At 41.0% G+C, this 27,446-nt stretch overlaps 1 protein-coding gene across 1 annotated transcript in view; it reads right to left on the bottom strand.

Annotated features, from left to right (window-relative positions):
• Positions 1–27,446, bottom strand: part of BRINP1 (BMP/retinoic acid inducible neural specific 1) — a 205,080-nt gene that overhangs the window by 19,754 nt on the left and 157,880 nt on the right. Inside the window, exons 6-7 of the mRNA XM_003264059.3 lie at positions 24,160–24,396; positions 17,194–17,416 (exon numbers count right to left, since the gene is read on the bottom strand). Coding sequence (XP_003264107.1) covers positions 17,194–17,416; positions 24,160–24,396 — 460 coding nt within the window. The remainder of the gene's footprint in view (positions 1–17,193; positions 17,417–24,159; positions 24,397–27,446) is intronic.

Genomic DNA, 27,446 nt, shown 5'->3' on the forward strand with positions numbered 1-27,446 from the left:
CAGGAATATGAAAAGGTACTCAACAGCACTAATCATCAGAGAAGTGCAAATTAAAACCACTATACGATATTGCCTTGCTCCCATAAGGATGGCTATTATAAAAAAGACAAGAGATAGCAAATGTTGGCGAGGGTGTGAAGAAAAGGAAACCTTTGTATACTGTTGGTGGGAATGTAGATTGGTACAGCCATTATGGAAAATAATATAGAGGTTCCTAAAGAAAGTAAAAATAGAACTACCATACAACACAGAAATCCCTCTTCTAGGTATATTCCCAAAGGAGATGAAAGGAGCACAGATAAAGATATCTGCACTCCCATATTAACTGCAATATTATTCACAATAGCCAAGATAAGGGAAGAATCTAAATACCTATCAACATATAAATGTATAAAGAAAATGTGGTATGCAGTTGTTTCTCAGTATCTACTGGGAACTGGCTCCTCAACCCCCCAAAAATACCAAAATCTGATGATGTTCAAGTCTCTTTTATGACATAGTATTTGCATAACCTACACACATAACCTACCCATGTCTTCCTATATACTTTAAAACATTTATAGAGTACCTGTATTACCTAATGCTATGTAAATACTATGACATGGTTATAATGCTATATTTTTAAAATTTGTATTATTTTTATTATTGCATTGTTATTAAATTTTTTTCATTGATAGTTGGTTGAATTCATGGATGTGGAACCCACAGATATGGACGGATGACTATATGTATACGATATAATATTATTCAGCTTCAAAAGAATGATATCCTGTTTGTTACAACATAGATAGATCTACAAAACATTCTTCTAAGTGAAATAATCCAGACACGGAAATACAAATATTGCATGATTTCACTTAAATGCAGAAGGAAAAGAAAAAAAGGGCTCAAATACAGAGATAGAGAAATAGATAATGGAAATAGTGGTTACTGTGCTTGTAGGGGGAGAGGAAATGGAGAAATGTAGGTCAAAGGATACAAAATAGCAAGTAAGTAGGATGAACACATTTACAGAATTAATACAGCATTGGGGATTGTTGTTAAATAGGTAGATTTTAGCTGCTCTTGTAACAGAAAAGTAACTAGGTGAGATGATAGCTATGTTAATCTGCTTCACTATAGTAACCATTTTGCTGTCCATACATATCTCATAACAGCATGTTGTAAACCTCAAATACACACAATAAAATTTGTTTTCAAAAAATAAAGTGCTTGCAAAAAAAATTAATGTTTTACACTGGAAAAATGAACAGATGAAAAACCCACTCTGTGTATCAGGTGGCCACAAATCCTTTGCTATTGCTCCCATAAAGACAACAGGTCTATGTACTCTCCCCTTGAATCTGGGAAGATCCTACCATGGCTTTGACCAATGTAATAAGCCAGAAGTCATTCACGTAGTTTATAGGTGTGGGCCTGAAGAGACTGGCAGCTTTCACCTCCTATCTCTTGGAAAACTCCCTTTTGTACCTCTGAGATCCATTCTAAGCAATCCGGCCACTCTGCTGTAGGACTACACGGAGAGACCTTGGAAAGGAAGAACTGCCCAGCTGAGGCCAGCCTTCTGGCCATCGCTGCTTCAGACATGTGAGGGAAGCCTTCTGGGGACTTCTAGGCCAGCTTCGCTCCCAGCTAAATACCAATGAGTGATTGCAATCAACTCCACACAGAACATAATTGCCCAGCAACTTCCAGCATGAGTTACTGATCTACAGATCAGGAACATAATATAATAATTGGTATTTTAAGACCCTAAATTTGGGTCAATTTGTTATACAGCAATATATATTCAGAACACTATATGTTATGAGCTCCAAAGAGAACTCAGGTTATCTCCTTTTCATTCTATTATTCCCAAACTATGCTACTGTGCTAGGGAGCATTCTAAAAATGCCTTCTTCCTCCCCAGGGTTCCAGGCTCTAATTCCCAGGACCTGTAATGGTGATGAGATAGCACTCTGGTGACTGTGTTCTTTTACATAACACAGTTGACCTACAGAGGAAGATTATCTTAGTGGACCTAATCCAATCAGATGTGTCCCTTTAGAAGCAGAGAGTTTTCTCTCTCTTTGGCAGAACTCGGAGAAGTCTGAAGTGTGAGAAGGACTCCATGCATCTTTATTCTTTTGAAGATGAAGAGGACCTTGTGCAAGGCCTGGAGAAGGGCCCCTAGCCATTCACATAGAATCCCTAGCAACAAACAGCAAGGAAACAGTAACCTCAGTCCTACAACCACAAGGAACTGAATTCTGCCAACACCTTGAAGGAGCTTGGACTTGGATTCTTCCCCAGAGCCCACTGGTAAGAGCCTGGTCTGTCCAATACCTTGATTTCAGCCTGTGAAGCATAAAGTGAAGACCCACGTAGGGTCCAGCCCCACAGGGTCGGTGAGTTTCTCCCCATGTGCGGCGACAAGAGACTGTAGAAATAAAGACACAAGGCAAAGAGATAAAAGAAAAGACAGCTGGGCTCAGGGGACCACTACCACCAATGCGCAGAGACCGGTAGTGGTCCCGAATGCCAGACTGCACTGATGATATTTATTGGATACAAGACAAAGGAGCAGGATAACGAGTGTGAGCCATCTCCAATGATAGGTAAGGTCACGTGGGTCATGTGTCCACTGGACAGGGGGCCCTTCCCTGCCTGGCAGCTGAGGCAGAGAGGGAGAGGAGACAGAGAGAAAGACAGCTTACACCATTATTTCTGCATATCGGAGACTTTTAGTACTTTCACTAATTTACTACTGCTATCTGGAAGGCACAGCCAGGTGTACAGGATGGAACATGAAGGCAGACTAGGAGTGTGACCACTGAAGCACAGCATCACAGGGAGACAGTTAGGCCTCCGGATAACTGCAGGCAAGCCTGACTGATGTCAGGCCCTCCACAACAAGTGGAAGAGCAGAGTCTTCTCTAAACTCCCCCGGGGAAAAGGAGACTCCCTTTCCCAGTGTGCTAAGTAGCAAGTGTTGTTCCTTGACACTTTTCGCTACCGCTAGACCACAGTCCGCCTGGCAACGGGCGTTTCCCAGACGCTGGCGTCACCGCTAGACCAAGGAGCCCTCTGGTGGCCCTGTCCGGGCATAACAGAAGGCTCGCACTCTTGTCTTCTGGTCACACCTCACTATGTCCCCTCAGCTCCTATCTCTGTATGGCCTGGTTTTTCCTGGGTTATGATTATAGAGCGAGGATTATTATAATATTGGAATAAAGAGTAATTGCTACCAACTAATAATTATTGATATTCATATATAATCATATCTAAGATCTATATCTGGTATAACTATTCTTGTTTTATATTTTATTATACTGGAACAGCTCGTGTCCTCGGTCTCTTGCCTCGGCGCCTGGGTGGCTTGCCGCCCACAGACCCAGCTATACCATACCTAAACTCCTGACCCCTGGAAACTATAACATAATAAATCTATGTGAAGTCTCTTAAGTAAGTTATGGTAATTTGCTACATCATAAAAATTAACATCGTTATTCTGGACAAAACACTCTGTTTCATTTTACTCCTTAAGAAAGTGATAAGAATAGATTGGACAATCTTTTAAGTTTCTTTCAGGTACAAAATTTTATGATTTCATAATATTAGGTCATTTAGCCTTCTTCAGCCTCAGGTTTCTAAAGTAAAAATGGATGCAAAACCAATTCTGGGCCAGTTGTATCTTCTAGGTAGTCTATCTTCTAGATCTTGAGCTCTCTGTGAACAGGGGCACTCGTTGTCTTGCTCACCTCCCTACCACTTGTATCCTGCCTGGCACTTAGTGAGTATTCACTAAATATTTGTTGAATGAATAAATGAATGAATGAATAAATGAAGATTCAGTATAAATATTAATGTAAATATTATTTGACAAGAAAAAAGGCCCTATGCCTATGTAGAATGGCAACAGGATAATAAGTATTACTTTATAATCTTGGGCAAGTCATTCATTTCTGTGAGTCTTAGTTTTCTCCTCTGTAAACGGGGAGACCGACTGATCCTCACTCTACCTCATCCACTGGTTATTCCCATCACATAACATCATCAGTGTGAAAGCCCTTTGCAAACTTTAAAGTAATCTATACATAAGGTATTTGTCTTGGTAATAGTTTACTTTTTAAGGTTAGGAATGTCCCTAAGACACATGGGGTAAATTTATTCCCTAATTATACCAGAAATGGAGCACCTTCCTGCTGTTACTTCTGCAGCTGCTGGTTAGCAGTCATGCCACCTCTCAGGAGGGGTGGTACCTGCAGGGAGACAAAGCCATTAGCATCTGCTTCAGCAGAAGGTGTTAGAAACTCAACTCAAAGAAGACTTACTGAAAGATGATGATCTCTACTGACAAGAAGGGAATATAACAACCTGCGGTATCACACCAAATAATCTGGGTCATAGCTTCTTAATCTGGTGTAAACTACTTTTTTTTCCAAAGCTGTGTTTTGAGGAGCCCAATCTCTCGAAAAACTTCAAAAAGAAAGATTATATGGCCAAATAAACTTGAAACATGAAAACCTGACCTCTTCTTTATTTAGTATTTTTTTGTAATTCAACATTTTCTAAACTTATTCAAACACAGATACCACTTCCTTATTTTCCTCCTTTTCAAAGTCCTATAGGATTCACTTATGGGAACTCATTTTTGCTTAGTTTCTACCAAGTGCATAGAAAGAGAGGTGTGACCATATTTAAGGCAGTGAAGAGAGACTTAATCCAAGTCTGGTATGGCGCTTAGACCAGTGGCATCAGTATCACCCAGGACTTAGGACCCACCTCAGTTCTACTGAATCAAAAACCCTGGACACAAGGCCCAGGAATCTATGTTCAGGAAGTACTCCAGGTGACTGTGATGCCAATCCCAGTTTGGGAAGCAGTGCTTTAATCCACAGATCATATCAGCACAGAGAAGAAATATTGAATCCTCTTACACCCAAAAGAGACATCCCAATGATTCTCCAATTCATCTTTCTAGTAGCTATCAGAGAACATTTACTAAACCACAGCATCCCTTCTATTATTTTTCCCGCTGGCTTCATGTCACCTTAACGATAAGATGCAAACTCCACCACTAGGTATTCAATCCCTCCATAATTTCCCAACATAAAGGTCTAACCTTATTCAATAACAACAAGGACAATTGCACTAAGTGCTAATATTCATTGACCACTTACTACATGCTAGGAATAGTGAATATGTATCTTGGGTGATCCTCTCAATAACCCTGTGGAGGAGATATTATCCTTATTTTACAGATGAGGACACTCAGGGCCAGAGGACACTCAGCACATTGCTTGCCAATATTTAACCTCAGTCCTCTGGTTCCAAAGCCCAGGTATTTAATCCTGACTTATATCCTGTTTCTGATTTCTGATTTGACATTTCTGGATAAAATTAATCCCACACTCTATTCTTCATAGGTACGTATTGCTTTCTTGAATGGAAAATCATTGTTTTCACTGCAAGTACAAAGCATAATTATCCCTCAGCTCCCATGTGAAATGTCCCCTCACTTCACTGCAGCAAAGGCTATGTCGTGATATTCCAGGCACTTTACCCATCACTGAGGAAACATTGGTTAGCAAGGAAAACAAGTTATCTGCCTTCACCAAATTTGTGGTCAAGTACGGGAAGTCTGGGTTTAAACGCAGCATTGCAAATATGCCAAGTGCTAGAAAAAAATGAAACGGAAGATGCAGTAAAGGCATTTAATAGGATGGTGCAACTTGGTCCACAGAGTCAGACCAAATATTACTAAGAAGTCAGGGATGAATCTGAAAATTAAAGGATGAATAAAGTAATCCAGACAGAGGAAAGTATTTTTTTCAGTCTCCCCAGCAGGAATGCATTTCTCTCATTCTCCTCTTCTCTTGCAGCATTTCCCTTTGCTACTCAAACTCTCTGTCTATAACATGGGAAGCATAGTAGAACCTTTTGATAGGTTATCGTAAGGATTACACACATTAATATATGTAAAGCATCGACAACTCTGTCTGGTACATAATAAATGGTCAATGTATGTCAGGAATTATTATCATCATTTTTTTTCTTACTATAATAGGTGACCTTAAGCAAGTTGTTCCACTAAGCGTGGCAAGTTACTAGGAATCACAGCTTCTCTGTCAAGTGGGACAAGTTCTCATAATTGACCTCCACGAAGTAACTTTGGGAAAATGGCTCTTCCTCCCATCAGATAAATGTGGTGTGTGAAGCTGATGGCGCACTGAACACTCCTGGCTGGTGGGTTACACTTTCACATGTTTCTACTTCCACCAAGTAACAAGCACACAAGCTGAAAGTCAGTTTCGTTTATTCCCAAACCTGTTCATGCCTGTTGTATTTGCTATTATTATATCTTATAGCTAAAAAGCTATAAAATAACTAAATTAAAACTAAAATCAATGAAATGTGAATTGTTTTTTTCTGTGGAAACTAATTTGAATTCAGTGGGAAAATTCTATAAAGATGAGTTATTGACAAAAATGACTATCGATTTAAATAAAGGGGAAGTAACAAAAAATCTGCAAACATTTAAGTTGTTTTTTAAGAGTCTAAGCTGTTGCTCCACTTTGAATAAACCGAGGTTTGAAATGTTACACAATTATGGTATGGTTTATGCAGGAACACCAGTAGAATGTTAAATAGATATACCACTACCCTCAAAAAAGATTTTGGCTTTACTTCAAGAGGCTGGCCAAGAAATGTGCATTTATATGTTTTTAAGTTAAAATAAAATGGTTCATATATGTATAGCATGTATACATTTTAGGATTTCCTAGTTTAACTTCACGTTTTCAATTAGCCAACAAACTATTGGTTCCAATTTCGTCCAACAAAGAGCCCCATGCTTTGCCATTTTGCTATGTGTTAACCCTGGCATCTGTGTTCTATTATTGGCTTTCCAAGGCTGGCTACTATTTTTCTCTCCATCATGCTATGTAGAAAATTGAAGCTTGAATGCCTTAATACTATGCCAAGTACTATCAATAGTAAATGATAGTCACACACTTTGGTCTGTCAGACTAGAGAGTCTGAAGTCCTAAGGTTCTTAAGTTCTTTTGTTTCTTTATCATATGATTACATTTTGTTTGTTAGGCTCATGCTTTATTTTACGCAACAGAAACATCTGCTTCTTGGAAATAGAAAGTGTTGTCATCAATTATTTATGTCATCAAATATCTAGGGTCTACTACTGCTGTGCTCTTGAAAATATTAATTTTATTTTTGAGACAGAGTCTTGCTCTATTGCCCAGGCTTGAGTGCAGTAGCGTGATCTTGGCTCACTGCAATCTCCGCCTCCCAGGCTCAAGTGATTCTTGTGCCTCAGCCTCCCGAGTAGCTGGGATTACAGGTGTGCACCACCACGCCAGGCTGATTTTTGTATTTTTTAGTAGAGATGGGGTTTCTCCATGTTGGCTAGGCTGGTCTTGAACTCCTGGCCTCAAGTGATCTGCTAACCTCGGCCTCCCAAAGTGCTGGGATTACAGGCATGAGCCACCGTGCCCAGCCTTGAATATATTAACATTCTGTCTGTATATTTCTTTACAAGTTGTGAAGAATTTTCACATATATCATATGAATTGACTAGGACATCAACTCGGCGGTGTAGCTATTCTTATTATCCTAACCATACAGATGAAGAAACAGAGGGATCAGGTAAGTTTGGAGACTTTTGGAGGTCACACATCTAATAAATGACAGAGCCGGGACTGTCAGTCTAATAAACTGAAACTGACTTGAGTTCAATAAAATATAAGAAGCCATATCCCTCTGCCCCACTGCAGGAATCTATGGAGATGAAATCCAGAGACAAATAAGTACAGGGTTCACAGAGAAGAATCAAAATCAGTATGAATATTGAGGTTCATCAGAATAGAGATAACGATTATCTTGGTAGCCAGAGTCTTTCTATAGACATCAATTAAACACTGTATGGAGAAGGAAATACGTTAAAAGCTGACATGAGTTCAGAAGCTACGGCCCCAGCATCTGAGCCTGAAGTTGATGCCCCCAAGACATTTTCATCTCAACAATGGATAATTACATTGTGCTTGGCTAAGGCTCGGACTGCTGGGTCAAGGCCATGTGAATTTGAGAAGTAAAAAGAAATCAAAGACCAAGCATCATCAGAAAATGCTAATAATTCTACTGTCTGCCCTCAAGTTAAGCTTCCATGGATCTTATTTGCCTCACAATACTCTAATCTTTAAAGAAACCCAGGTGATAGCCAGATACAAGTAAGAAATATCAAATCGCACTGACCTTAAACGCCGACTTGATGTTAGGAATTTTATCTCATTTCATTGAATTGAATAGTATCTGTTTTTCTTGTTCTTCTTCTTTTTTTTCTTCTTCAGTAGGGAACATTGTCCAAAGTAATAGACTTAACAAGAAATAACTTTAGGATTTGGATTCAGGTCAGTTGAAGACAATCGCCATTCGATTTTACCAAACTCTGGACTGTCAGTTTACTGGCCTGAATTTTGGTTACGATCTGTTCACAAATTCCCTGAGTGACCCTGGAAAAGTCGCTTACCTCCCTTTGATCTTAGTTTCTTCATTTGTGAATGAGGAAGATAATCTAAATATATTCAACATATGCAGAAAATACATACACTTTATATACGAACATGGAACTCAATTTGCAGAAGATTATGTCAACATGCCTTTGTGGCATATTCGGAGAAGCAAATAATCTATGTGTCCATTCATTGAACAAGTTTTTTGAATGGCTACTGTGTGACAGGTCATGTGGTAGGAAGTTATAAGAAGAAAGTTATGAAGAATATAGAAAAAGATGTATGAGTGTGCTGATAGTCTCATGGGAGAAATAGGCATTAATAAATAGATTTAAAAACGGAAAATGGTAGTTAGGTGCAGTGGCTCAGTTCTGTAGTCCTAGCACTTTGAGAGGCCAAGGAGGGACTATCACTTGAGTCCAGAAGTTTGAGACCAACATGGGCAACATACTGAGGCTCTGGCTATACAAAAAAATTAGATAAGCTAGCCAGGTATGGTGATGCACACCTGTAGTTCCAGATTCTTGGGAGGCTGAGGCTGAAGGATCACTTAAGCCCAGGAGTTTGAGACTACAGTGAGCTATGATCATACCACTGCACTTCAGCCTGGGTGACAGGGCAAGACTCTGCCTCAAAACAAAAGAAAAAAGATATACTGGTAAACTGGATGGTAAACTGGAACTTGGGTTCAATTAGAAAATTAGAATGATAAGGAAGCATATAAAATAAGTCCTGAAACAGCTTTTCAATGCAGGGACCATGTTCTTGAGGAAGGAATCTTTGAGACTGAGATCTGAAGGGCAGGTGGAAGCTACCACAGTGAAGAACAAAAGAAAAAGAAGGAAGCACATTCAAGCAGAAGGAGCAGCCCATGTGAATCCTTTGAAATGAAGGGCTACAGGGAGGGGGTGGAATTAGGCATTTAGTTAACTCAGAGAAAATTAGCAGAACTGTCCTGTCACTGACAGAGCCAAGAAGGGGTAGGTGGGAACCAGATCATGGCAGATCTGTCAGCCACCTCAGGATTTTGTTCTTTCTCCTAAAAGCAGTAAGTAGTAACCAAAAAGTTTTAAACAGGGATGTGACAAGATTGAATTTGAATTCTGATTGCCATGGAACATAGATTGGAAAGTGACTAGAGTAGATTCTGGGAGACTTAGTTAAAAGGCCATTGTAATTTCAGGCAAAAGAAGATTTTAGTTTGAACTATAGGCTACTCATTAAAATTGACTAATTAGCATCATCTGAAAGCAATGCTGCTCAAAGATTCCATTACTGACCTTCTACCAATATTCTTGAATTGAACTATTACTCTCATTCTCTGTAAATGTTATGTCTCTTAGAGTTGAGAAGGACCTCAGAGATAATTGAGTCTTGTTGTTTTTGTTTTAGTAAAAAAGAAAGAAAGAAAAATCACTTTATGTTCTCGAATGAATTTTAATTCAGAATTTCCACAAAGAAAACCGCTAAAGAGCTGCTCTAGTTTAAGGTGAGGTACAATTTTTTCACTACTCAACCTGCACCCCACCTCTGCAAGGCACGATTTCTGTACCCAGTGCTCTCCAGAGTATGAGTTATAGGTTTAGTCCAGCCCACACAGGGCAGAATAGGACTTGAACTCAGGTCTCTGGCTTCACTAAACAATGTCTTTTCAGCACACCCAGAGGCTAGATAATGATGGTTGGAGGACCAAGGCACAGTTGTTTGTATCTTTAAATGCCTTCCAGTGGCTAACACGAGATTGGAAGATAAGGTGGTTAGCAAACATTCATGTAATTGCACAGGAACCAGCTAAATTCAGCATTGCCCAAGATGACTTTGTGCTTTTCTTCCTCCCTCCCTTCCTTTCTACCTTATTTCCCTGTCTCTTCTTTTTTTTTCTTCCTTTTCTCTCCTGCATCCCTCCCTTCCTTCCTTCCTTCATCTCCCTTTTGCCATGACAGGCAATTTCCACCACTATGCAATGCAGTTTTTAGTCTTGGCAGGTCATTTAAACACCTTGGATCATCTTGTCTCGGGGATTGGTAGAAGAGCAGAGGAGTAACAAGAAGGGATTCTGGTGGGCTTGAAGCCTGTCTTCTACCTGCTATTTAATCATCAGCAAGTCATTTAACATCTCTATGCCTTAATTTCTCTGTTCATAAAGTGGGATAAATTAGTGCTACTTCATAGGGTTGTTACAGTGATTAAATAAGATGAAAGCCCTAAGACAGTGGCTGGTGCATGGTAAATGCTTTAGAAGTGTTAACTATTAAATGTTGCCATGAACCTGAACTCAGCCCATTCCCATTCCCATCCTGATGTGTTTGGCTTCAAGTTCATCCCAATTGCATAACCCCCTTTCTACAGCATTCAGAGTTCACAAATTTATACACTACCCCTGGTGAGCCCCATAGTGACCCTCTGAGATAGGCAATCAGAAATTATTATACCCATTTTATAAGTGATAAAGCCAAGGCTTAAAAAGTCTCAGTGTACAGTAATAGCTGAGACCAAACTTAAAGTCTATCTTTCCCTTTTTAACTGCACAGTGTAAGGATCTTCTGGTGGCAAGACAAGCCACAGGAATCTTACTGTGGGTCCCTGCCTTCTCTTGATATGACCAGCTGCGGCCTGACACTAGGGCCAGCTCTCCTGCAGGCTAACAGAAATCCATCACAGTATCCTCAGATCCTCAAACATTACCTAATATATAATGATTACCCAATAAATATCTGGTCGACCCGTTGCCGGTCCCCATCAATGGGTGTGGTCTGGAATTATCTTGTTGCTGTCCTCTCAACAAGCGCTGGGCCTTGGAATGGAATGAATCTTACTTATGTTCATGCTTCCAAAACCTGGCACATAGTAGGCTTTCAGGAAATGTATGCTGAGTTGGACTGCACTGAACCAGGCCTCTTCTGGTTACCTACAGGGAATATGTCTTTCTGGGTTTCTGCCTGGGCTTGAGAGTTAATTCAGGGCTCCATGTTCAGGGCCATTTCCTGCATCTCAGCACACTAGAGTCTATATATTTCAATGTTGGTCTACTACCCTCAACCTTGATGAGCAAACCCTGCCTTTGGCTTTACCACACACTAAACCAGGGCGTCCCAAACCCAATGCAGTCACCTATCTGCCACTGCACACTCCTTAGACAACATGGGTTCTTGCTGCTCTGCACAGTGATCTTGACCATCAGTAAAGTCCAACAGTAAAGTCAGCAAAATAAATCTAATCTGCTCCTTTCCTGCCCATGTGACCTTGGATAAATCAATCACATCTGCCTTATCAGTTCCCTAACCCATAAATGATCCAAGAGCATCTATTTCACAGAGATGGCATGAGTATTAGATAAAAAATACATGTCACCAATGCTCAATTTCATTGGGTAACAAATTACTGAGTGCTAAGAAATTTATATGCCAACTATCAGTGCTTGGGGGAAAAAAATAAGAACAATACCTAACGTGTTGAGTGCTAGCCATGTGCTACTCACCATCCTAAGAAATTTATGTAGGTTAAAGCATTTAATCCTGAAAACAACCTTATAATGTAGGCACTATTATTAGCTCCATTTTACAGATAAGAAAATTGAAGCTCAAAGGTTTCAGTAACTTCCTCCAGACTTACAATGTGACACCCAAACCGGGTGACGAAGTTGGAATTTGAACCAAGGCAGTCTAACTCCAGAATCTTTACACATAGACAGCTCTATTGCTTGTGACTCTAGCTGCTCAGTAAGTAACTGCTATTGCTTCATTATTGTTGTTATTATTAATCTTATGTTCCCTATATCTGATAGTCACCTCTAGCTCCAATTCTACTCAATTGCTATTGTACCTCATCTCCAAAATATATGTCCCCCACCTCATAATGAACTGCACCTCCGAATACTCACACCCTTGAAGCTAGGTTAGGCTTTTGGCCAACAGAATGTGGTAGAAATAATGTTCTCCGACTTCCAAGGCGAAGCTGTGAAAAAGTCTTACAGCTTTCTTTTGGTCTCAGAACACTCCCTCTCTGAGCCCAGCTGCCACGCTGCAAGAAGTCCAGTCCCCATGGAGAGGTCCTGTGTGGGCACTCCAGCAACAGCTCCAGCTGAGCCCCCAGCTGACAGCCAGCATCAACGGGCTCTGAGAGTGTGTCATTGTGGAGATGCAGCCCAGTCAAGCCCCCAGATGACTAGAGCCCCAGCCAACTAGAGATATCCTTAGCTGTACCAAGTCAACATACAGATTCATAATAGGTAATAACATAGTGTTGTTTTGAGCCACTAAATTTTGGGGTGAATTGTTTTACACCAATAGAGAGCCAAAATACCCCTTTTGCCTTCCAGCCAATATCAAGTTTCTAGCAAGCATTGAAGCCAAGTTTTAATTAGCTATAATTGACCTCTCACTAAATCTAAATCTTAACATTTCTTTGAAGTAACAATAAATTAACATTTATTGACTTTGTGTACATTATTAACCTTTCTGTGCCTCAGTTCCTTTATCTGTAAAATAGGAATGGTAACAGTATCGCTTCATGAGACTGTAGTGAGGAGGAAATTAGTTAATCTCATATAAGATGCTAAAGAACAGTGCCTGACCTTTAGAATACATATACTAAGTGACAGCTCCTTCCCTTCTGTCTCTTACTCTCTCCCTTCCTCCCTTCCTTTTAACTGATCCAGGCACTTTACCAAGGCTATTTAAATTTTAAAATCTTAATCATCATACTTAACCTGAAGGCAAGTGTTATTATCCCCTTTCACAAATGAGGTGCAGGCCTTACATAAAGCTCTGTGTCTGGTAAGTGATGGAGCCAGGATTTGGACCAGTCCATGTGTGGCTAAGGCCCTGTGCTTGTTCCCTCTTTCCCTCTCCCATCTTACCTTAACAATGCCACCTGTTTGTGAGACAAGTAAACATCTCTGTGGCACCTGCTGCAGTAATGGCACCTGCTCAGCACACTCATCTTCCACAGACTTCAGCAAGCAGACACATTGAAACCATGCAATCAGTTCATTTGCAAACACCAGCTTGTGCAGCTAGAGGTGGCCCAAGGTTCCCAGTGTTAGCACCTCTGTCTGACACTGCTCCGTGCCAGAGAGGTGCCCTGCGGTGTGAGAAATGCTCATTAAAGCCTCAGATTCAGATGTCAGGAAGCAGACCACAGACCGGCCAAGGAAGTTCATCTCTCCAGGGAAGGCTTCAGACGAATTAGCCACACAGCCTAGTGTCTGTGTGCTCCCACCTCTCAGTACCTAGCATTCAAAACTCCTCGAATTAATATAATCGAGTGACCTGCTAATGGTGGAACGCCAGACATCCTCTCCAGTCGAGAAGAATATTATGATTAGGGCAGGTTTTCTCCTCCTTAGGAGGAGAGATGGCAACACTGTGAGCTCTTTCTTTGAAGGTCCCAATGATGGTAGAGCACTTTTAGCTATCTACACCTGACGACTTGCAAAAGGAGAGCAGAGACTTATTCAAAGATGCAGACACCTGCACTGAGCATGGTGAAGTGACTTGCCCAAGGATACACAGCTTACTAATGGTAGGACAAATCCAGACTCCTTGACTTTTCCCAGTGTTACTCCTATTACCCAGCTTTGTCCCTCCTTCTTTCCTTGTAATGCCTATCCAGCTACCCTCCTTCTAAAATCCTCTGGAGTCTTCCCTTGAACTAGCATATCTGATGATGCTTGGTGCTCCGGAGATTTCACTCACCTTTAATAAATATGCCTGCCCAATGTCTTTGGGACCTTTGGATCTTACTCTCCATTTTCTGAGATGACAATCACCATAACTGAAAGAGGTTATTTGTTTGAATTCTCATAACGGTCAAACGTTGCCCTCCTCAACCAGATTTGCATCGAGCTTTGTTGCTCCTTGGGATGCACAGCTTCTTCACCTAAAGATCTGATCAAAAGCCACCTCCTATAATATTCTGGGCTGAATTACATACCCCTCCAAACTTATATGTTAAAGTCCTAGCCCCCAGGATCTCAAGCTGTGACTGTGTTTGGAGACAGGGTCTTTAAACTGGTAATTAAGTTAACATGAGGCCATTTAGGTCAGCTCTAATCCAATATAACTGGTATCCTCTTAAGACAGGATATTAGGGCAGGGCATGGTGGCTCATACCTATAATCCTAGTACTTTGGGAGGCTGAGGTCGGTGGATCACCTAAGGCCAAGAGTTTGAGACCAGCCTGGCCCATATGGCAAAACCCCGTCTCTACTAAAAATACAAAAATTAGCTGGGTGTGGTGGTGCACACCTGTAATCCCAGCTACTCGCAAGGGGAGGCTGAGCAGGAGAATCGCTTGAACCTGGGAGGCAGAGGTTGCAGTGAGCCAAGATCGCGATACTGCACTCCAGCCTGGGTGACAAAGTGAGACTCCATCTCAAAAAAAAAAAAAAAAAAAAGAGAGAGAGAGGATATTAGGACACAGATGCACACAGAGGAAAGACTGCGTGGAAACACAGGGAGAAAAAAGTAACCATCCACAAGCCAGAAAAAGGGGCCTCAGAAGAAACCAAGCCTGCTGACACCTTGATCTTGGACTTCTGGCCTCCAGAACTATGAGAAAATAAATTTCTATTGTTTAAGCAACTGAGTCCATGGTACTTAGTTATGGCAACCATCATAAACTAATACATATGGGGTCTGATTGACAAAAGAACCCCTCCCCACTCCTGTGCTACAAGGCATCTTCCACAGCACTGTTTGCTGTGTGCATTTCTGAATTTCCCACAGTGCTCGATGCGGGTCTCATGGCAGATGTGCGATGGATCTAAAAGGAAGCTTCTTCAGAGACTTGCTCATGGTAGCAGTCTGAGAATCTGTTGTGCTTGACAAGAAAGTGAGTTTGTGACCTTTTCTAGTCCCTGCTTCAGCAGCATTGCAACAAGAAACTGGCAAAAGAAATTCTATTTGATCCACAAAATAATATAATTATCACAAGCTAGACGCAAAGCAGTGGGCTCAAATTTGGAGGCAATAGGGAAGACAGAGATGAGCTTGAATGTCTGTACAAGGGGGAGGTTTCATAAGCGGGGAAAGGGAGAAATATGCTAAGGAAAGGATTTCAGATTAGTAGGAATCTAGAATAAGAAGCTTTCTGTATTGGCTAGTACAGTCAGGAAAGACTTTATGAAGGGAATAGCAGCATTAGCTCTGATGCAAGAAAAATGAGAGAAAAAAGGGTGCACCCCATCGGGGTAATTAGGTGGATGGACTATGGTAGAAGACTGCCGTTGTTGTTAAATGTTGAGTGCCAGCAGAACAGACTAGTTAGGAGGATAAGATTTTGATTTTTAGATTTATTTAAGTTGGTTCAAAAGTCATCGCAGTTTTTGCTGTTACTTAAAAGTAATGGCAAAACTTAAAAAATAATGGCAAAAACCACGATGACTTTTGCATCAACCTAAAATAGCTGGCATCTTATCTCTCCTACATCAGAATTGCTAAGCCTGAGCACCAGTAACTTTTGAAGTCAGATATTTCTTTGTTGTGAGAACTGCCTGTGCAATAATATCCCTAACCCTTGTTACGATACTCAAAATTGTCTCGAGATATTTTCAAATGTCCCCTGGGGAAAACATCACCCCCCCCCACCCCCCAAAGTGAGAACCACTGATTTACACTGTAGCTTTGGAGAAATTACTTGACCTCTCTCAGCTTCCATTTCTGGATTTGTACAACAGGGTAACAATCATATATATAAATATGTCACTGACACAGAGTATGCTAGGTGAATGTGAATGGACTTGTTCTTTTTAAGAGTGGATCTCTTTCTTAGAACTAAATTGAAGGTAGAACCCCCAAATATGCAACAAATAAGAGCAGAGCTGCTCTGTCTGAAGCAGGGTGGAGAGAGAGCCCCAACCTGCCCTTTTGCTGTCCTGTGATGCCCTTTCAGAAACCCTGGAGGCACCTCTACAGTAGGGACTACCAGCTGCAAATCAGAAATGCACCGGAAGAATAGCGTCTGAAAAACCTGGATTCAAGTCCTGGCTCCTTCCTTGTGTGCCCCTGAGAGAGTAGTAAACCCTAATTCTGTAGAGGCATGGGCTCTGTCTTGTCCATCTCTGTATTCTCCACCATCTAGAATGCGCAGTATATCCCTGACAGGGCTGGAACTAGGGGAGACAAGCAAGGTAGCCAGGCACTGAAGGTGACACTCTCTCAGGTGAGGACCCTGCACTCAATGACTCCACAAGTGAGTGTCTCCTGACATTTTGTATTACATTTTGTTATTTGTGTCAGTCACTCCTGGCTCTGCTCAAAGGACCTCATAAATAAGGTGGCGACTGATTAATTAGTTAATCCAGTTTCTTCACCATTAAGATGGGGATGCTAAAATCGGCTTTGCTCAGTAATTTTAAAATTAAATAGGAAATATATTTTAAACAGCCAGGATAATGCCACATAACTATCAGGGCTAGTGTTCCCCTCCTCAATCAGGTGAATCAGACAGAACACAGAGGCTGAAAATTCATGGTACATTCAGGAAACAATGTGGAATCTGAAACAATGTGCAGCCAGTAGGTGGGGACCCAGAGGCAATCCAGAGAATTGTTGGTCTGGACCATGCGAGGTCCTGCTTGCCACCCCACAAATGCACCATCTGCATTGCATTTCACTCTGCAGCAAGATAATATAGCTAACGCCAGGTAGGTGCCTGCGGAGGTGGAGGTGGTGGCAACACTTACCTCTCTCTAGGCAGCTGGTGGTTGGGATTGTGGCGACAGCGTACACTGAGGCCGAAAAGCTTGCGGGCAGTGCGTTGGATCTTTTGTCTCTGTGCCTCCGTGGCACTCTGCAGGAGCTTGTAGCGGTTCTGCAGGTCCCAGTCATTGCCCCAATGCTGATGGATGCTCCCGATGGTCAGGAAGTGGTTGCTGGGGAGGCGCTTCATAAATGATTTAAACTCATCTAGTGAGAGACAAAAGCCAAGAGAGAAGGGCTAAGCATGATAACACCCATCTAAAGTGGCCTTGAATGCTTAGTCTCACTTTCCAATAAACCAGGCCTGCAAACATAATTTTTTTTTCCTGAGGGCCATAGAACATTGCATTAGTCTGTCCTGCCCCTACTAGAAAGGGCAAAAGCTATTATGCTTCCTTATGAAGGGAATCTGCATACTGCATTCTGGCTTAAGACAGGGCTTCCCAAACTTCTGGCATCGGAATACCAACCTTATAGTAATATTCGTATATTATTACATTTACTTAACACGTTATTTGAATCAAATCATTGTTTCTCACTTAAAAATTGAAAACAAGGCTGGGTGCAGTGGCTCACACCTGTAATCCCAGGACTTTGGGAGGCCAAGGTGGGTGGATAACAGGCCAGGAGTTCTATACCAGCCTGGCCAACATGGCGAAACCATCTCTACTAAAAATATAAAAATTAACCGGGCGTAGTGGCAGGTGCCTGTAATCCCAGCTACTCTGGAGGCTGAGGCAGGAGAATCGCTTGAACCCGGGAGGCAGAGGTGCAGTGAGCTGAGATTGCACCACTGCACTCCAGCCTGGGCAACAGAGCAAGACTCCCATTCACAATTGCTTCAAAGAGAATAAAATACCTAGGAATCCAACTTACAGGGGATGTGAAGGACCTCTTCAAGGAGAACTACAAACCACTGCTCAATGAAATAAAAGAGGATACAAACAAATGGAAGAACATTCCATGCTCACGGGTAGGAAGAATCAATATCGTGAAAATGGCCATACTGCCCAAGGTAATTTATAGATTCAATGCCATCCCCATCAAGCTACCAATGACTTTCTTCACAGAATTGGAAAAAACTACTTTAAAGTTCATATGGAGCCAAAAAAGAGCCCGCATCGCCAAGTCAATCCCTAAGCCAAAAGAACAAAGCTGGAGGCATCACGCTACCTGACTTCAAACTATACTACAAGGCTACAGTAACCAAAACAGCATGGTACTGGTACCACAATAGAGACATAGATCAATGGAACAGAACAGAGCCCTCAGAAATAATGCCGCATATCTACAACTATCTGATCTTTCACAAACCTGACAAAAACAAGAAATGGGGAAAGGATTCCCTATTTAATAAATGGTGCTGGGAAAACTGGCTAGCCATATGTAGAAAGCTGAAACTGGATCCCTTCCTTACACCTTATACAAAAATTAATTCAAGATGGATTAAAGACTTACATGTTAGACCTAAAACCATAAAAACCCTAGAAGAAAACCTAGGCAATACCATTCAGGACATAGGCATGGGCAAGGGCTTCATGTCTAAAACACCAAAAGCAATGGCAACAAAAGCCAAAATTGACAAATGGGATCTAATTAAACTAAAGAGCTTCTGCACAGCAAAAGAAACTACCATCAGAGTGAACAGGCAACCTACAGAATGGGAGAAAATTTTTGCAACCTACTCATCTGACAAAGGGCTAATATCCAGAATGTACAATGAACTCAAACAAATTTACAAGAAAAAAACAAACAACCCCATCAAAAAGTGGGCGAAGGACATGAACAGATACTTCTCAAAAGAAGACATTTATGCAGCCAAAAAACACATGAAAAAATGCTCATCATCACTGGCCATCAGAGAAATGCAAATCAAAACTACAATGAGATACCATCTCATACCAGTTAGAATGGCGATCATTAAAAAGTCAGGAAACAACAGGTGCTGGAGAGGATGTGGAGAAATGGGAACACTTTTACACTGTTGGTGGGACTGTAAACTAGTTCAACCATTGTGGAAGTCAGTGTGGCGATTCCTCAGGGATCTAGAGCTAGAAATACCATTTGACCCAGCCATCCCATTACTGGGTATATACCCAAAGGACTATAAATCATGCTGCTATAAAGACACATGCACACGTATGTTTGTTGCAGCACTATTCACAATAGCAAAGACTTGGAACCAACCCAAATGTCCAACAACGATAGACTGGATTAAGAAAATGTGGCACATATACACCATGGAATACTATGCAGCCATAAAAAATGATGAGTTCATGTCCTTTGTAGGGACATGGATGAAACTGGAAACCATCATTCTCAGTAAACTATCGCAAGGACAAAAAACCAAACACCGCATGTTCTCACTCATAGGTGGGAATTGAACAATGAGAACTCATGGACACAGGAAGGGGAACATCACACTCCGGGGACTGTTGTGGGGTGGGGGAGCGGGGAGGGACAGCATTAGGAGATATACCTAATGCTAAATGATGAGTTAATGGGTGCAGCAAAACAACATGGCACATGGATACATATGTAACAAACCTGCACATTGTGCACATGTACCCTAAAACCTAAAGTATAATAATAATAATAATAATAATAATAATAATAATAATAAAAAAGAAATAAAAAAAAAGAAAACAAAATGTTTATGTTTATTGAATTCTCCAAAGAAAATCACTATTGCATGCCTTCAGAAGATGGTAGCTGTAAAAATAAATATGATGAAGATAATGTTAATAAATTCTAGTCAGACACTGTTGCCTGCTAAATGATCAAACCTCCATGCCTGCTCTCACGTTGAAATGCAGGAAATTAGCAAGTGTTAGAGAGGTGTTAAAGGCATGCTAGCACCAAACTGAAACTTTTTGATGTAATCTGCAGGTTCCACAGAGAACTGAAATGGATCAACTTCCCCACCCAATGATCCAGTGTTGTTTGAAGTCGTATGTGTGTCCCATCTAGCATCATCTCACATGTCAAAAAAACTCCAGCTTAAGAGATGGTGACAAACTCTTGGGCCTCCCGGGTAAAAGTTTCTGCCTCAGTTTGGGATGCTCAGTTTCAGAGTGTCAACTTGGCACATCCATAGAAATTATCTAGTTCAGCTTTTTTGTTCTATGAATAGGAAAACCGAAGCCCAAAATGGGAAGATGATTTCTTAAAGGTAACGGGGCTGATAAATGACAAGATCCAGGTCTGTGTCCTGAGTTTTTGTTTTCCAATCTAATAATCCAATCTGTTGTAATTCTAATCCCTATCACCCCATCCCTGGAAAATTAAAAATATCAAGGGGTTGATCATTTTGTAGGAAAAAAAGCCCAATGGTTGGATTTATATAAATATTATAAATCTTCAGCCTAACACTTTCACTTCATGTTATAAAACCTCCAAGGACATTTTAGGTATACTATGCATTTATGCTTTCATTTTATTTTTAAAAATGCTTACATAGCTCTTGACAGGCATCAGGCACAGTCCTAATCACCTAACATGTATAACCATATTTTATAGCAAACCTATGAGGTAAGTATTTTAGAGCCCCCATTTTAAAGAAAATAGGGCACAGAGAAGTTGCCCAAGGTCAAATGGCCAGTAGATAGGAGAATTAAGACTTGAGTCTGGCTCCAAATCCTCTGTTCTTACTTAGTATATTATATTTCCTCTCAACACATAAAAAGGGCAATCCCGAGGCTCAGTACATTAGGAGAAAACAGTAAATAAAAGGTGATAAAAAATAGAAGTCTCTGACTCCTAGAAAAAGCTCAGGCACTTCATTATAGACAGACAGGCAAGAGTTGGAGCCACATCTTAAGTGCTGAACAGCTGTGGGACCCTTATTCTCTCAAGGCCTCAGTTTCCCCATCTGCTAACAGGAATAATAGTATTTAATCCAAATGCTGAGAGTGACATAGTGGCATAGGACTGCATCTACCTAACTAGCTCCTGAGACACAGAAAGTACTCGGTTGATGGTAGCATAAGATCTCTACACTGATTGATTGACTCAGTGAGCTGGCTGAAGGCAGGAGACGGGCCCTGATGACTCTGTTCTGTTTGGGACAGCTGGACTCTCCTCCCATGGAAAACATAAAGCTTGTCTTGCAGAGGGCTCTGTGGATGTCAAAGGGGAACGCAGGCCTTCCAATGAACCCAAATTTGGGTCTAATAAGAAAATAGAATTTAAGAGTTAAATATATTAACTTTATTTATTTATTTATTTTTTGAGACAGAGTTCCACTCTTATTGCCCAGGCTGAAGTGCAATGGTGCTATCTCAGCTCACTGCAATCTCCACCTCCCGGGTTCAAGCGATTCTCCTGCCTCAGCCTCCTGAGTAGCTGGGATTACAGGCATGTGCCGCCACACCCGGCTAATTTTGTATTTTTAGTAGAGACAGGGTTTCATCATATTGGTCAGGCTGGTCTTGAACTCCTGACCTCAGATGATCCGCCCTTCTTGGCCTCCCAAAGTGCTGGGATTACAGGCATGAGCCACTGCACCTGGCCAACTTTCTTGAATAAAAGTAGAAGTACTACAACGAATCCCCCAGCAAGGAGATGTAGACTGCCATTTGTGTATAGAAACTAGGTCCTATTTGGCCACCCACACTCCGGAGCCATCAAGGAACCAATGCCTTTTACTTTGGGCTGGTCATTAATCTCTCCAAATCACCTGGGCTGAGTAGGGAAGGTTAAGGGCTAAAAATGGACCAAAGGAAAACTCATATGCACAAGGCTCTGATGCACATACGGATGAATGGATTTGTCTTAAAGGGTAAAACCATTTCAAATAGAGAAGCACAGGAAATCTAGAGGGAGTGTATGCCTTTTTGGGAGAAAGTGTGACATAAATCATTTTCTTGGCCTGTTCAGCTTATTCAGCAGCATCTCAGTTTTCTGCGTTTCCTCACCCACCCACTTAAAGTGGTTTCTTTTCCTTGGGAATAAGGATTGTATGCTAAAGAGTCTTACTCCTTGTGCATATAGCCTAAATTCCCTCTGTTTTTTTTGTTTGTTCATTTTTTTTTTTTGTAGTAATCAGCGAAATCTTTTTGCAAAAGCATTTTATCAAATGCTTCCTTTGTTTGGGGCCAAATAATCATCACAGTACATTTCCATCATGAACTTTTCTCTTTTATGGGTTCCCAGGATTTTCAGTGGACTAATGGGTGTCGTTATAAGGCACCCACAGCTCCATTTGAGCTGAACAGCACTGTAGGAGCAGGATCCCTGATGCATTCTGGGCTCCCAGAGCTGGGTTAGGGCTTAGAGTTCACGGAAACCAGTTATTTTCAAATGCTATTCCGTAGAACTCTGCTTTTATCTGTGGTACACAGTGGCTCCTAGGTAAGATTTTGCTTGATCAAATAATTTCTTGTCTAAAGACTTGAATAAATTCAAATATTAAAAACACAAATATGTCTTCTCATTTATCAGATGAGGGAACCTCCGGCCTGGGGGACAAAGTAAAATTAAGTTACCCTATCTGCTGTGAGCACTAGATTTGGAATCGGGAATTCCATTACCAATCCTGCCATTTACTAACTGTTCAACCCTAGGGAAAACACTGGGTCTTGAAGGAGGATTATGGAGGAGGTGTTCCCTTCTCTGTGATTCAGAAATGTTACTACTTCCTTTAAGGTGGCTATTATAAAAGATTTCAGAAATATAATGTTACTGTAAAGACAGTAACGCTCTATGCATGAGTCCATTTATTTAACAGGTACTTGAGCACATATTATAGGTTAAGCACCTGCTTGGCATCTCTTCTTGGAAGTCTCAAGGATTCTCAAGCTTATCCTATAGAAAAGCGAGCATGTGAGCACTTCTTTCCAAATCTTCTTTCCAAATCTTTCAGGGTGTTCTAGCTCAATGAAAGATATCAACATCTATCAAGTTGTCTAACATGTCTATCTAAAGGAAGTTTATGAATATCACCTCAATATCCCTTTTCTCTTCAAGTCTCATAGACAATCTAACATCAAGCTCTGCCATTTTTTCCTTCTAAATATCTTGGCGTATCTGCACATTTCCTGTTTTTACAACTTGTACCATCTCCTTAACCCACATCATGGTCATCTCTCTCCTAGGCCCTTTGTGCCTCCCATGGGTCTACCTGCAATCACCGTCTCATATCTGCACCATAGTCAGATCCTTCCATTTCTGCTCTTTTTTTAAGGTAGACTTCCTTGACTACATTGACCCCCAACTCTACATTGTTTGTTCACAGCAGCTCCTCCCTCTTTACAAATGTATCCTTGACATTTTCTAATCATTGGCATGGTTACATAATTAATGCCTGGCTTTCCAACAAACTCAAATGTCCACGAAGGCAGAGATCCTACTTCGGACTTCATCCACTTTAGGAGCTTGGGTGACTGTCTTTCCTCCCCTGAAACTCATTTTTCTGAACTATGAGAGGCAGAAAATAACTAAGTTATCAGAAAAGTGACTTTGAGCTTTGATAGTCTGTAGATTCTTAGGATATCTATATCTCTACGTATATGCGCATATAAATACACACGTAGAGACATGTTTATTTATAGAGATGGACAGAAGTGTGTGGGTGCACACAAACATATACACACACACACACAAATATCCACACAGAAGTACACAGCCCAAGGAATCAATACAACTACCTCTGACTCTTCCCTCTCCAGAGGCTTCCTATGCAGATTTATTCTTTCTGTCTTCTGGGTACAACAGAAACAATACATCATATGACCACAAACTGGATTATACTATTCATTAATTTTATTCAGTTGAGATTTATTGAGTGCCTGCTCTGTGACAGCTATTATACTTGCATCTGGACCCTCCAAAGTGAAAGGGTCAGGGTCACTGAACTTTCCCTCTCAGCAGTCCTAATTCCAGTTAGATTAGCTCCCTTTCAGACTTGGCTGAAGGCCACTCATGCAGTGGCACTGAGTGAGATTTCCTACCTGAATTCTCCAGGTCCTTATAAGCTTCGGCCCAAGACTTGGCCATGTTGGCCAGCGTGTACTCCATGATCTGGATGTCTGTGATGGGGCAGTTGCACTGTGGAAACTCCTCGGCACATTGGCATCGACACTGGCTGTTCTGGCACAGGTACTCCCCCTCCCCATTGCACATGATATAGCTCAAGGCCGACTGGACAAACTTCTCTTGCAGATACTGAGGAAAGATTATCTGAAGACCTGTGTGAGAATAGCAAGAAGGGAAAACAGAAAGGTTAAAAAAAAGGTGTTTCATTAACAGTTTCCAAAGGTGATACATAGGAATCTGAAGCTGCTACATTTCTCCCTGTGTATTGGAACGAATATATTTCTGGGCCAATCTAGATCCAGACAGGGTATTATTGGTGAGGCTTCCAGTTGTATCACTTTTACTTAAACTTCTCAGGTCATGACTTTGGCCATCTCTGAAAGGCATACTCTATTCTGTTATAGTAGGACTGAGGCTAGAGCCACATATGGCATATACCTTTTCCCTTTGTGGAGAAAACTCTTATTGAAAATATAACATTATTGTTTATTATTCTTTATTTCCTAAATTGCTTTCCTTAAGTATTTATAAACCCTATTTATGAAACACAAGTCCTGAGCTAGGCACTAGGCCTATAGAGATTAAAAAAAAAAAAAAAAGACACAATCCTTGCCCTTGGGGAGTTTACAATATAATTAGCAGGCATAGACACGGACACACATCATCATAACATGGCTTTATAGACCTATGGCAGAGAGAGCCATATGAGGCAACTGAACAGCAGAAGACTGCAAATAACATTGTTTAGATAGCAGGGAAACCTTCATTGAGGAGACAGAATTGGGGTTGGTTGAAAAGCAAGTAAGAGATCACTAGGTTAGAAGAAGAACAGGAAGGACATTCTTAAAAGAGGAAAGGCATCATGTGTCTGAAAATTCCTAGTGAATAAATGAACTTGGACGAATGGAGGTGCTCATGCTGTAGAAAATAGCTGTAGAGAGGGACAGAGGCCAGTGTGCAAAGGGCTTTATTATATGCTAGGGAATTTGGACATTATTCTGTGGATCACAGGTACACATTGGTAGTTTTGAAGGGTACGAGTAACATAATTAGAGTGATATAATTTAATAGGACCACTGTAACATAAAAACTAACACATCACTAGACACAAGCATCACTAGATAATTAATTTTCTCTTCTTTGCTCTAACAGTGAGGAAGCCATGGTCTACCAATAGGAAGTGACCAGCCCATGGTTACAGGATGAGCACTCTGGATTACATCTCATGATCTTCTCTTTATACTTGAATATTCAAAGTCTTAATACAGAGAGCCAAAGATAGAGAAGGATTTATTTGGGCATGAGCACTACTCTGGTACCTATGAAAAGTCAGCAGAGTGGTCTATTGTCTATGGTGCCCAGAGAGAAGGATAGATCTGGGCTAACTTAATTCATTAGGGCACTTTTGCTTAGGACATTTCTCTCCACCTCATTTGGAGCTGCAAACAGTTTCAGCTTCCAATATGAGGTAATGGTTCTACTACTCACTGCGTAAAAGAGAACTGTATTCTTATTTGGATTATGTTTTTCTCATTTATGCTTCAGGGACACTCCTTAATCCAACTCATCAGGGATTTGCTGAACAAGGTCAGCATTTCTTCCATTTTCTATTCACAGTTGTTTCTAGATTTTTATCTTTTTTCCATTTTCTTCAGGTTTTATACATACTTAAATAAGCCCCATCCTTTCAACCTGTCTTGGCAGCTAAAGGAGAATATTTTCAGAGAGACATTGTGGGAAAGAAGATGATTCCTCCAGCATGCCTTATGGCAGGAAACCACACGCTGTAGTCAAAAACCTGGGCATGGCTGCACTGCACGCTGTAGTCAAAAACCTGGGCAGGGCTGCACTGGCTCCTCTTCTTACTACCTAAGTCATCTCTCAAGCAAAATATTCAGCCTGCCTGTTAGGTTCTACTTACTATCTATGTACAAGGATTATCGAGAGGACTACATGAAAGAATGCCTGCAAATTATCTGGAAAAGCTCCTGGCACATAGCAAGCAAACAATAAATGTTGTCTATTCTTATTTTTGATATGATGATGATGACGATATTGATGATGATGCCACTCATCTGATTAAAGTGGTTAAAGGTTTAACAGAACCTTCAGGATTAATGAAAGAAAAACAGGTGTGGGTGTATAATCAAAACGCAGTCTTCACCTATTTGCAGAGCTTTGATAAGCAGGAGGGTTTAGAATTCTGTGCCTGTTGAACCAGCATTGGTGACAGGGCTGTTGAGAAAGGTGTATATGTCAACATGCACGGAAGGGATTCTAGCAGATTAAGCTATACAGTTGAACAACGGGCTGCTGTGAGACTGAGTGAGCTCCACATTGATGAGCAATGAGTCCATATGGGTTTGAGTGACTGTTTGGGAGGGCTACTGTACAAGGGCATAACACACATACCAAAACGTGAGGTAAAACAAATCAAGAATAAAGTCCCTTCTGAACTGAGTCTACAATTCTTTCAGAGTGTGCAATTCTTTCTGAGTCTACAATTCTTTTAGTCATTTTATCTATATCACCATTTTCTCTTCTAGAGCCAAATTTATTTTTAGCTGATCCCAATCCCCCATAGGCAACTGGGTGTACGGATCGGGGTTAAGTTTCTGTTGCTTAAAGGAACTCTACAGACTATATTCTCAGTTCTATTTTTCTAGCTTGCTCATCATTTTCTTTCTCCCTTCTGTAGGGGATAAAATATTCTATTCTTGGTCCCAGCCCAAAAGGAATTTGGGGAGAGCATTTATAGAAAATTGCGTCAAATCATTTTTCCATTTGGCAAGGATACAAAAGGCAGTATTACCTACCCCATTTAATGCAACTGAAAACAGATGAAGTTTGGGGTTGGGGGTTTTCTGGGAGCAGCTAAAATACAAAACTGGCTGCTCTTTAAAAATGGAAACTCAGAACATGCCGAGCTGTCTTGGAGGCAGAATCTCCTGGGCAATTTCGAAAGAGAATAATGAAGACATAGCAATTAAAAAGCACTTTTCTGCAAAATGTCATTACTGTTTAAAGTTACATAACCATTTCTACGGCAGCGGAGGTTCACATGGCAGTCACAGCCAGAGTCGTCTCCTGATGGCCTGTGTCCAACAAAGAGGCCCAGTGCTGACCTCCTACTTGGGCGCCTGAATCCTGCCTGCTTCAATGGGAACCATAAATAATTTGGAGGGGGACTTGGCTTGTGAAA

This window comes from Nomascus leucogenys, chromosome 8 (genome assembly GCF_006542625.1).
Source record: "Nomascus leucogenys isolate Asia chromosome 8, Asia_NLE_v1, whole genome shotgun sequence".
NCBI classification, from domain to species: domain Eukaryota; kingdom Metazoa; phylum Chordata; class Mammalia; order Primates; family Hylobatidae; genus Nomascus; species Nomascus leucogenys.